This window comes from Lycorma delicatula, chromosome 1 (assembly GCF_047948215.1).
Source record: "Lycorma delicatula isolate Av1 chromosome 1, ASM4794821v1, whole genome shotgun sequence".
NCBI lineage: Eukaryota > Metazoa > Arthropoda > Insecta > Hemiptera > Fulgoridae > Lycorma > Lycorma delicatula.
This window is the reverse complement of record NC_134455.1, coordinates 398,320,791-398,334,356: the sequence shown is the minus strand read 5'-3', so window position 1 is coordinate 398,334,356 and position 13,566 is coordinate 398,320,791. Positions and strand designations below refer to the sequence as shown.

Genomic DNA, 13,566 nt, shown 5'->3' with positions numbered 1-13,566 from the left:
TAGATTTTAACTGATGTACCAAAAAATTCTCCTTAATTTTCCTGTATGCTTTGTCTATTTTACCAATGATCATTTCTCTTTCTACTTCTAAACACTTTTCTTTGATCCATTCTTCTTTTGTTAATTTGCTGATTCTCTGATACCCAATGTTTTCAACCAGTTCTTTTTGTTCCACTTCAGTTCGCTTCTACTGATTTAAGGATTCCCTTTTTAACATTCTCCCATTCTTCTTTTATAGTTTGTACCTTACCATTTTTACTCAGACCTCTTGCGATGTCCTCCTCAAAAATCTTCTTTACCTCCTCTTCCTCAAGCTACTCTAAATTCCACAGATTCATATGACATCTTTTCTTCAGGTTTTTAAACCCCAATCTTCATTTCATTACCACTAAATTATGGTCGCTATCAATGTCTGTTCCAGGGTAAGCTTTGCAGTCGGCAAGTTAATTTCTAAATCTTTGTTTAACCATGATACCTTTGTTTATCTATCTGATACCTTGCTGTATCACCTGGCTTTTTCCATGAGTATATTCTTCTACTACGATTTTTTAACTGGGTGTTGGCAATTACTAAATTATACTTCATGCCAAACTCTCTAAGTCAGTCCCCTCTTTCATTCCTTTTGCCCAGCCCGTATTCACCCACTAATTTCCTTCCTTACCTTTTCCAGTGATTGCATTCCAATCACCAATTATTATTAAATTTTAATCTCCTTTTATGTGTTTAATTGCTTCGTCAATTTCTTCATATACACACTCTACCTCATCATCATCATCATGCACACTTGTAAGCATATAGACGTTAACAATCGTTGGCGCGCACGGTCAGTTTAGGTTTCAATTTTATCCTTATTACATTGATTCTATCGCTATGCATTTTAAAATGCTCTACTCTCTTTCCTGTCTTCTTCTTCTTCTAATTATTCTAAAATCACCTGACCAAAAGTAGTTTTCCTCTTCAAATCGAACCTCACTAATTCCTACTACATCTACATTTAACCTACCCATTTTCCTCTTTAATTTTCTAACCTACCAAACTTTTTTAGACATCTAACATTCCTCATTCCGACTCATAGAATACTATTTTTTTAATTTTCTGGTGACCCCTTCCTTAGCAGTCCCCACCTGGAGATCCAAACACGGGACTAGTTTACTTCCAGAATATTTTACCAAGGTAGGTGCCTCCATCTTTGTTGTATATTTTCTTGGGAAAAAACAGCAGTAGTTTTCCATTGCTTCCAGCTGCGCACTACTCAGAAGATTAAGTGATGTTGATATGGCAGTTTAAGTCACCTATGTCCTTACCAAGTACTGAAAAAGCTGCTGCTCTCTTTCAGGAATCATTCCTTAGTCTGACTCTCAACAGATACCACTATGATATGGTTGCACCTTCAGTCCAGCTACTCTGCATCACTGAGCAGTCAAGCCCCCTAACCATCGGCAATGTCTCACAATTCATATTTGAGGCCATTATACCTATATAATAGAAACTAAGGTAAGTTTCTACTTCATGGTTGATTGATATGATAGTACGCATGAAAAATACAACATATTTTTAATAATAATAATTAAAAAAAATAGATTAATTATATAAGATAAATTGTAAAATATAAAAACCAATTAGAAGATAAAAAATAGATGTGAAAAAAATCCATATTAATTACTTAAATACAACGACTGAAATAATGTTAAGGAAAATACAATAAACATAAAAAATTACAACAAAATAATTCATAATTCAGAAGGTGCTACTGGAAATTATTTTGAGCAAATATTTATACAGGTAATAAATTTGTTGGAATAATTTTCAAATGATTTGCAATTAAAAATGGCAGTGGAAACACACAGGGTGGCGCATGAAATAAACTTACATTTGTTTTGGCAATAATTGTTTAGGTTAATAATAATTAATGTGTTTCATGCTGGCAGATGTGACAACAGTTCATGGATATCAGTTTCTTCTCTTGTTTGTGTGTCGTTCCAAGATGGCTGATAATGAAAAACTGACTGTTGAATAGCACATAAAGACTGTTATTTTTTAATGAAATGAAAAGTGTGATGCTTACATAAAGACAGTTTCGTGCACGTTTGAAAATACGCACCAACAAACTAAAAAAATGTACACAATATTCAAATCTTTTTCAACATAGTGAATATTATCTAAACATGCTGCATAATAATTTTGTTCCTCAGATTCCTCCAAAAGGGTTTCAATTAGAAAACGAGTGATTCACACAGGATGGAGCCAGACGAACACAGCTAATGTTGCTTTAGACTTTCTGCAAGAAACTTTTAACACAAATGTCATTTCAAACAAATTTCCTAATCATTTTGTGTGTGGGCAGAACTGGTCCCAGAACAGTCTTAATTTGAATCCATGTGATAATTTTCATGGAGGATTTATAATGGAAAAGATTTTCCCTAAACATCCTCATGCAGTAATGGAACTGCAATGCTGATCACTGAGGCATGCAACGAGATAACTGAGGTTATCTGTCATTGAGTTATTAACAACATAGGAGTTTGTGATGAAGTTGATAGACATTTCTTTGTTTTTTAAAAATCAAATTGATTTTCATCACTGAAATGAACTTGTCATCTAATAAAACAGCCAGAAATTTTGCTCTGTAGTCAACAGAAATACTATCACTATCATTATCATTAATGGAAATTCTGTCCATGTGATCAGCAATGTGACATTTATGTTAAAAGCACAGTGCCACGGTTTTATCCATATTTAAAGTTAGATGGTTATAAAAAATACAATGAATAATTTTTTGAAATGTTAAAAATCTATAAAAGAGATCAATTAAATTGAAAAATTACTTCGTTTAAAAATTATAACCATTGTAAATCAAATCTAATGTTACTGTCTAATTAAAAAGTAAACTTTTAATGTATAAAAAAAGGCTGATGTAAATTTTAAATGGAAATTCATCAAATTCCACTTAGTCTAATTAAAAGCAAACACATATACATAATCAACTAGATGATACATGCACTATCCAATTACTGTTTAAGGTTAAAATCACAAGAACAAGTTATTTTTATAAATAAAAATTAATTCATCTGATCTGAAAACTTGGTATTAATGGCAAAGTTACTACAAACATAAATGACAAACTATAATATTGAACAGTTAAAATTGCTACATAAAAAAACTAACCCTAGATACTAGAGAATGACTAATCATTAAAAAGCGAAAATTACAACAAAAATTGAGGAAATCAACAAAAAGTACTAATAAATCTAAACAAAAAGTGTTATCTAAATAATAGAATACCCGAGAAATACAATTAAAATAACAATGTCATAATCATAACCGGTATTGGTTATGGTATTTTTCGTAACATAAACATAACATTAAAAGAACATATGACAACGTACTTTCTTTCTACCTTCCACAGCTTCTTGTGATTTACCACTCATCATCGAACATAATTTGGAAAGATTAAACAACAAAATGATATTACTTCAATAATAACAGATGATTTTACAACTCGTCTTTCAAAATCATTTATGCTGTTAAGCTTTTCAACACCTAAATATGAAAATGTTTATTACATACTTTACGTTAAACGTGATTTTTCTACATAAAATACTTTATGGCACAACACGCCACATTTAAAATAAATATAACCGCAAATTTGGTCGACAATGATTGAACTTTACATTTACATTTTAACAAGGAGAGAAACTAGCTACAAGATTCAGTACTAGCGATCGTAGTGGATTTATAATAAATTACGCAGGAATTTCGATACAGCTCACTGCAAGATGATTCGAATAATCGGAAACATAATTTTGAATAAAAATAAATCTGCAATTATTTTAAACTTTTACTATTAATAAAATAAAAAACTATTAAAAAACCTGACTCAAAACAGTTTTGGCAGAAAAATTATTTACAGTAAACAGTTTTACATTTATATTATGCTGTACTTACATATTATAAACTTATTATTATACGTAAATACGTTTATATTATGTATTTGCATGTAATTTTTTTTAGTATTTATTTGTATTTATCAGTATTTACCTATTTTTTTTTTTAATATCAGTAACTAACACAGCGAGAAATTATCTCGCATGCTTGATTTGTAACATGAATTTATCAACATCATAATTTCTTGTAATTCATAAATAAAAATGCACGTTATTCCACAAAAAAGAAAAAAAACAGCACATTAAAATGTAAAAGCTTAATTCGATTTACAATGACTAGAATCAAAAAATACATGCATAAACATTAACAATTTATTATTAGGAAATTGAAAAAAAATTTCAGTTTCACAGTTTTTATTGTTACTGTAATTATTTACGTTTACGTTTTTTTTTCAGTTATGTTCTAAAAAAGAGGAAATCTTTTACTTTTTCTTTCAAAGATGGCTGTGGTAATGAGGTCCATTATAATTTTCACTTACCCCTCTTATGTTTTTTTTTTGAAATCTCTTTGCTCAAAACAAAACTCATATGTAAAGGGATGGTACAGTTAATATTTTATTTTTTCTATAAGCTTCTAAGGAAGGTGCTTCCTATCTTAGCTCTTCTATGCCTCTAACCACACTCTTTTGCCAGAACAGAGGATGCTTTGTCCCTTTGTTCTGTCATCTTCCCATAGAATGATACTACACATAAAATGAGAATGTACAAATGCAGAGTATGCAGCTATGAGGAGGTTTTTTAACTTAAGATTGTTTTCATAATTATCTTGAAATTAGATTCCCATAAAAAACATTTTTTATCCTAATACCAAGCAATTTCACTTATCAACTTCATTCACTTCAGTGAAAAATTGAAGAGTCAAAAAATGTATGTAATTTATTTTAGTATTAATTACAAATTATTATTAGGACGAATGGATTAAGGCATTTTCATATGAATCTCAACTTCATTTAGGTATAAATTATATCTTAGAAGAGAGAAATCATCAGCAAATGTAAAAAGACCCTTGAGAGAAATGTTGAATACATCATTAATATAAATTAAATATACAGTTTGTCAAAGAACTTAACCTATGGAACAGAAAAAGGACTTCCTCACAATTTGAGGTTATGCAGAGTTGTAATCACTACTGAGGGACTTGCATTACTGAGGGTAAGGGAACATTCAAACCAATTTACCCCTGGCAAGCTGATATGAAGCCTATATAAATCAGCCTATATAACAGTCGTGCAGAAAGTTCTCGTCCTGATGCAGAGATTGCGCACATGTTACCCAATGTGTAAAGTAAATAAAAAGGAGTTGATGCTACAACTACTTTTGGTGTGAATAAAAGCAAGTTACAACTACCTCCTATAGTTACAACTTCGTTTTTCCAAAAAGATAGTTATAACTTTATTTTTGATGTGATTAAAGTGAAGATACAATTACTTAAGTGTAGTTATAAGTTCTATTTTGGAATCTGAGGTAAGGTACAGTACAATTTATCAGTATATCAGTAACCTTCGATTTGGTTTACACATGTGAGGAAGGGAAAATGTATAAATTTATTATGAGCAGATGCAAGAAACTGGTATGTTTTAAGACTGAAAGTATTGATTTTCTAACTTCAGAATTTATGCCAAGTAGTGATGAAATTCAGGGAAAAGCACTAATCCCAAGAAATCATACGGAAATACTTTTACGTTATTTTGTTGATTCTGGATTTCGAAGTAGAATGACAGAAGATTTTGGCGTAAACCCATCAACAGTGAGTAAAAAATATAATACAACCAGTGGCGGCTCATAGCTAAAATTAATGGAGGTGCTGCTCCATAAATTTTTTTTCTGGGTATTTCAAGGCCATGGTTAAAAATTTTCTGTAAAATAAAAGAACCGAAAAAAAATGAATCAAATATTATAGCTGGAAGCAGGATCATAATCTAATTCTACACTTTATCACATTCAAGAATACGGTACATGGTTTTTAACGACATTGTGCTTAGAAACCATATTTGGTTTAACCGAATAAATATAAAATGTCAATACAGATAATATTTTTTAGTATTATTAGATAATAACTTAATAAAATGTCTGCTTAAAATCGTTATAGTCCCAACAGCACTTAATTTAAATTTCTATGTATACAGAAACAAATACGTAATTAGTTTTTATTAATTACCTTCTCTTTTACCCTTCCAACATGGTTTTGGACAGATTTGGTGATCAAAGAGCCCTTGCATTCTGTCATCTTCTTATTACTACTGAAAAAACAACTAAACCGGTTTCATATTCCTTCCACTGACTAAACTAGAAAAGGGAACAAACAAGGAATATTCCATACACATACAGAGAAAAAAACTACCTTCCACCAGCATGCTAGAGTCAGCAAATAGGAGCAACAGTGCTCTCTCTTGCAGCCTCATGTGCAGCTTCCTATGTGTGTGTGCGCACAACAGCCAAATACCAAACTGCTGGAACTGTGAAGTGCACAGTTCCATATAAAGATTTTTGTATCTTTATCATAAACTAGGAATGGCTACTAAAATTAAACTTAAGGATTATATATTTACAATTATAAATAACGAATTAAAGAAAAAACAACTTATATTAAATGTTATCAATAATATCAAGTGAAAATAGGGGTGCCGCAGTGCCTATATGCGAGCAGCACTGTTAACAACGTTATGGGTCATATTCTTAAAAAAAGTCATAACTACATTCATTTTCCCAGAACAACACAACAAATGAATAATGCAAAGTTACTGTGGGAAATCCCTATCATTTACAAATTGTTGGTGCATTAGGTTACACCCACATAAAAATAAAACATCTATCAATACTCAGGGACAAATATATTAATCGCAAGAGTTATGCAAGTGTAAATGTTCCGGCAAGGTGTGATGCAGAGTAAATATTTCCGAGTATTAATGCCGAGTGGCTGGGGTCTGTGCAAGAATATGGAGAAGGAATGATATTCAGGACATAATTTCTCAATATGATGCCACTGCTAGTTTGCTAAGCGACTCCAGCTATGGTATTATATCTTTGTGGCTGATCACACCATTCAAGACACCTGAAGGCGACATTTAACATCTTCTTTCCTGTTTCCTGTTTAGTCTCCAGGAATTACCATCTAGTATTACTTCAGAGGATGATATGTATGAGCGTAAATGAAGTGTAGTTTTGTTATAGTCTCAGTTCGACCACTCTTGAGATGTGTGGTTAATTGAAACCCAACCAATGAAGAACACCGGTATCCATGATCTAGTGTTCAAATTCGCTAGGACTTGAACGCTGGAACTCTCAACTTCCAAATCATCAGCTGATTTGCGAAGATGCGTTCACCACTAGACCAAGCCAGTGGGTTGACATTCAACATCTATTTAACAGCAAACACATTAAAGAAAGAGTCATAATAGAAAGTGTTTGGTCACTCAACCAGAGACAACAGCTTAACTAGTAACCATGAGCATAGCGAGACCATGCAAATTAACCCACCAGGTTGGTCTAGTGGTTAAAACTCATCATCACAAATCAGCTGATTTTGAAGTCGAGAGTTTTAAGGTTAAAATCCTAGTAAAGGCAGTTACTTTTATATGGATTTGAATACTAGATCACAGATACCAGTTTTCTTCGGTGGTTGGGTTTCAATTAACCACACATTTCAGGAATGGTTGATCTGAGACTGTACAAGACTACAATTCATTCACTTTCATACATATCCTCTGAAGTAATACCTTATGGTGGTTCCAGAGGCTGAGAGAGAGAGTCCGTCCCAATTGTACTGGCCTACATTTCTATTTTTTTAAATTTATTTATTTTATTTTCAAAAAGAAAAGGAAAAAGTTATTTATGATTTTATTTTAACATATCATAAATATAAACATCTGAGGTTTATGTCAATCTGTGTTTCACTGTCAAGTGTTATTTTTACTTAGTTTTATCTAATTCTTTTTTCTCTATTTGGATTTTCTGCAGTTCAAATTGCTGCAACAAGACTAGTCTCTGCAGTTGAGAAGTCTTTCATTTCTTCATTTTCATAGGACACCATCTTTTTCATAATGGGTTTCGCATAAGACTTTCCAGATGTGGTATTTGCCTGTTGCACAACTTGAGAATAAGTAAAGTTATTAATTGAGACGTTAGTGGGTTGCTGAGTTTGTCATTTAGACAAGAAGCTGTTTCCTTAAGTTTGCTGTGGTATCCCAATGGAAATACTTCCAGATGAAAACTGGATTTTCTGTTTCACCCAATATTAATAAAACAATCTTTTCCCATTCTTTAAGTTTGATCTTTTTATTTCCCTTGGTTTTTTTATCAGTTTTCTTTTTTTACTTTGGCCTGCATGTTTTGTAGCATTTTCTTAATTGGGGTGCGGACGTTTTAATCCCTGTAGCTTGAGGGCATATTCTACATACATGTTCCCATACATACACCTTTTTTTCTTAATAACTTTAGGCACTCTTGACTTCTTCAACAACACTAGGTGTTCTCAAAGTAATTTGACAAATAAATATCTGTCAACAGCGTTCTTAACATCCCATTCATCTTCACTTGATGACATATTAAAATGAGTGTTCTAGAACAATAAAAAAATCATCCTGTTATGAGCTAAGACTGCACACTAGCTAAGATTGACATGGAGAGAGGAGCAATGAAAGATGGAGGCAGAGGAAACAACAAACAAGTTGCAACATTAAAGACAAATATTGCTGCACTATAGTTATAACTATCCGTAGTTGTACCTTCAGTTTTCCAGATACCACTCCTGTCAGGGTCGACATAACTACCTAGATGTAGTGTTTGTTTATTCACTTCGATCCGACTTAAAGGCTATTCCAGTACGAAGTTGCTACGTTTTATTCACTTCACCCATGACTAAATATTTGTCAATATGATTCTTTAAATGGCAAGTTATGTATAATGGTTTATGGCGATCGAGAAAAGTAAACAAGTTTTTGACATTTTCTGAAATTAAATTAAGTCCAGCTGTTAAAGAGTTAAATTCCACTCTAAACGAATCTTCTTTTTCGATGGAAAAAATGTGAGCTAATGAATTTAAATGTGGTAGTACATACTCTTACGGTGATGAATGTTCAGAATGCCCAAAAATCATTATGACGTTGAAATCTTCACAATCTATATTAAATGATTGCCAACTGAAGGAATACGAATTTGCTGACATCGAAAAAAACTCGATAGATTATGTCCACTACTTTTATACAATGTTTTGGCTATTCATTACGCATATGAAAAAATTGGCAAAATAAAACTTCTAACCTGAACCTACGATTTTCATATATCACCATCAAAGCTTGTCAAATCCATTCTGAGATAACGACCAAAAATTATTTTTTTCCTTTCAGTGCATTTAATTTAAGAGTGGCGTTTTAAAAATTTATTTTACATATTTTTTATTTATATATGCGATTGATTATTTTTCTTCATAAAATAATTAACTATAACCAAAAACCAGAATGTACCTGTACCGATTCGTTAGTATCATCTAGAGTTAAATTTCTAATTTAACTTTAGTTATATCAATTTTCATCATTCAAAAATAAATATATTTACACAAGAGGTAATCAATCTTGGACACCTAATAATTCCATTCAAGAAGCCGCCTGGATGGTCTAGCTGCGTGCCGTAGCCACGCCCTGCAGCTGGTATTTCACTAAATTTGTTTAGTTTTCGGGGATATGCTCATTTACAAACATTTTTCCACAGAGATCTCCAGGTCATAAACCTACAAATTTTTATTTATGGAAAGCAGTGAAAGGAATCTTTTTACAGGTATGATTCTCCTATTCTGGATGAACTAAAAAGTAATAAAACTAGATTTGTAAATGCAATCACTCTGGAGCTTCAGCATATATCTTTAAATATGTTTAGACATATTCAGGCATGCCTGGAGGCAAATGGTGGACATATTGAGCAACTGTAAACTTAAGTGCGTTGAAATAAGTATGTTACTGTTCCTATCATTATTTGGATAATAAATAAAGGATTTGCAAATATTGATGTAAAATTTATTTGTAGTACCTGTAATTTCATTTGCATGACGTATTAAAGGGAAATATTGATTGAGCGGGTCTAAAAATAAATGAACAAAATAATTTAAAGAAAATAGAATTTATCAAATAAAACAGTAATAAAGTTGTATATTTTAAATTCTAAAAAAAAATAAAATAAAAGTACTTATTATATACAAATAACTATATTAAAACATTACAAAATGTAATTAATGTGATTGCACATACTTATCCAATTAATAACTACATATATATAACATAATATAAATAAATTTTCTAATTAATTTATTAATAAAAATAATAAATTAAATATATATGAGTAAGCAGTAATGGAATGTACTGATACATAAACAATAGGATTAATTGTGTAATAAATACTTAATAATGCCATTAAATTAAATAATTCCAAGTTAAAAAAAATAAATAAATAAAGTGATAGATTAAATATCTACAGAAAAAATTATTTTACAAGAGAACAATGTCATTGGTAAGTTAGGAAAAAAATGATTTTCATAATCAAACATTTCAACCAATTAGAAATAATGTCGCTATATTACTGTTGATAGTAACAGTAGACATACATTTTCAGTTATGATGAAGAAAAAAACTTTTTTAAATATATCTATGAAAATCTGAAAATTAAAAATTTAAATACTAAGACCTTTCCACTTAACTCTTCAATGTTTTCAATAAATGCATTATCTAAAAAATTCTCTAGCTCTTATACTATTTTTTGAAAGCACCAACATTTGGTAACAGCATTATTTTTTTATTATGTATCTAATACTTACAATTGTATGACAAATTTCAAATTCCTGGATACTGATTTTGCTACAATCTTTCAATAAAAAAAAATGTTAATTTTCATCAGTCAAAATTATATTTTAAAATTATAATAAAAAGAATTCCGCCATGAGAGAATTTGATCTTTTAATAACAGTATAAATCTGTGAAACATTTTGAATATTGTATAACACAAGTCTTTTAAGAATGCTCATATATAAATAAAACTGTGAAACACTGCTGAAAATCATTAATTTGTGATAGTAATTTCAACAAACTATGCAATTCATATATTTGTTAGGCCTCTTATAAACAAATCTAACCTGTAATGATATCCAGCTAATGCTACCATTCAAGATTTGATAAAATACTACAATGTTATGCATCATATACCTAAGATTGACATTTTTTTTTGTATGGATGAAGAAAAATTAAAAATTGTTTCTACATTTTGTATAATTGAAAGGAATAAATGTTCAAAAAAATTATTTAAGTCAAATTTGCCTACTCAAGAGTTTTTAGGAATTAAGTTAATTTCTTCCATATATTGCTGTGTTAAATTGTTAATTTACAAATATGAATCATATTTTGAGAAATGACAGGGGTTCAAATATAAGTAGAAATTCTTCTTTTTCTTTTTAAATACAATTAAGAACACATTGTTAGGCACCAATTGTTGATGAAAGTCAGACTTTATCTTTAGATAGGAAAAATATCAGAAAAATTGTTTAATCAGTTACAGCATTTGTTAGTACCAAAATCAACTTTTATTATTATTATTTATCAATTGAATTTTCATTAAAATAACAGATTCTAGCATTTTTTTATTTATTTATAAGTTAAACCAACAATGTGCTTGTTATAAATCTCTACTGCACTTTAGTGTATGATCATAAGTGGCTTTTTTTATGTAAAATGAAGGATGGCACATCGATGTTAAAATATTAAATACTAGTCAAAAATTATAATCCATGCTGTGGAATGAAAAAGTTGTTTCGTTAAAGAATAAAAAAGCTAATAACACAAAGAAATCTACTTTAATTGGATTCTTTGGAATCTGAGAAGGAACCTGTTGAAAATCTTGAACCAAATTTAAACTGTATTTTGATCAGGATTTTAATTCAACTGATAATCAACTCAATTCAGTTGATAATCTCACTGATTATTTTTCTAATTTGTCCGGATGGCTGGACACAGTTGAGGATAGAATTGAGAGAATGTATTGAACATAAACATCTTACGGACATGATGTTACATTCTTATTGACATGTAAATTTTTTTTCACAATCGGCTATTATGAATATAACAATTTTAATTAAAAATATAATTATACATACAGAGGAGAAGTTACACGTATTAATTTTGAATTAACATCTATGAAATCCCCGATGATGGGAGTAGTGACTGCGAAAGTACTAGGACATATTGAAAATTTTTGACAAGTCGAAACTTTTTATATTTACCTTGATAAATTTTAGTGTAGTATGTAATTTGATATAAACAGTTTAAAATAAATTACAACTGAAGATATGAGTTTCCACAAAGCATTTTTGTAGAGATATAAAAAAATAAGTGTCATCTTATTTATTGTGTATTTTTGTACTTGGGTGGATCAGTTTGGTTTATATTAATATATTAGTACAAAGGAATATGGGTTTTCAAACGATATATATTATAGATAATTATTATTATATATATATATATATATATAATTATTATTATATATATATATATATATAATTATTATTATATATATATATATATATATATATATATATATATTAAAAAAAGGGAATCCATCAAGGATGTTCCCTATCTCCGTTACTTTTTAATCTTTACATAGAACTAGCAGTTAATGATGTTAAAGAACAATTTAGATCCGGAGTAACAGTACAAGGTGAAAAGATAAAGGTGCTACGATTTGCTGATGATATAGTAATTCTAGCCGAGAGTAAAAAAGATTTAAAAGAAACAATGAACGGCATGGATGAAACTAAAACAAAAACTACCGCATGAAAATAAACAAGAACAAAACAAAAGTGATGAATGTAGTAGAAATAATGTAGATGGACCACTGAATATAAAAATAGGAAGAGAAAAGATTATGGAGGTAGAAGAATTTTGTTATTTGGGAAGTAGAATTACTAAAGCTGGACGAAGCAGGAGTGATATAAAATGCCGCCAAATAGCACAGGCGAAATGAGCCTTCAGTCAGAAATATAATTTGTTTACATCATAAATTAATTTGAACGTCAGGAAAACATTTTTGAAAGTATATATTTGGACAGTAGCTTGAAACTTGGACAACCAGAGCAGCGTCGTTATAGGAGAATGTTAAAAATCAAATAAAATGACAAATGAAGAGGTGTTGCAGCAAATTGAAAGAAGCATTTGGATATAGTTAAAAGATACAGACTTATAGGTCACATATTAAGGCATCCTGGAATAATCGCTTTAATATTGGAGGGACAGGTAGAATGGAAAAATTGTACAGGCAGGCAACATTTGGAATATGTACAACAAATTGTTAGGGATGTAGGATGTAGGGGGTATTACTGAAATGAAATGACTGGCACTAGATCTTGGAATCTTGGAGAGCTGGATCAAACCAGTCAAATGACTGAAGACAAAAAATAATTATTTCTGAAGAGGTTGATTGGAGTTCAACCATCAATTAAATCCTAACAGTGTAAGCATAATTATATTGAATTTTTATTAGATCCTTATGTTTTCTTTTGAAAACAACATATTTTTTTTAAAAGCAATTAAAACTCATCACTTTACTTTTCATTTATAAATAATGAGCAGTTATGCTATAATTTGTACAA

At 30.1% G+C, this 13,566-nt stretch overlaps 1 protein-coding gene across 2 annotated transcripts in view; it reads right to left on the bottom strand.

Moving 5' to 3' along the window:
- Positions 1-3,682, bottom strand: part of LOC142317398 (uncharacterized) — a 74,754-nt gene extending 71,072 nt beyond the window's left edge. For both annotated transcript variants that reach the window (XR_012754730.1, XM_075353938.1), the window contains exon 1: positions 3,387-3,682. Coding sequence is in view for 1 of the 2 variants with exons in the window: in XM_075353938.1 (XP_075210053.1) it covers positions 3,387-3,431 (45 nt within the window). In the remaining variant the exon portion in view is untranslated. The remainder of the gene's footprint in view (positions 1-3,386) is intronic.
- Positions 3,683-13,566: the final 9,884 nt, after the last annotated feature.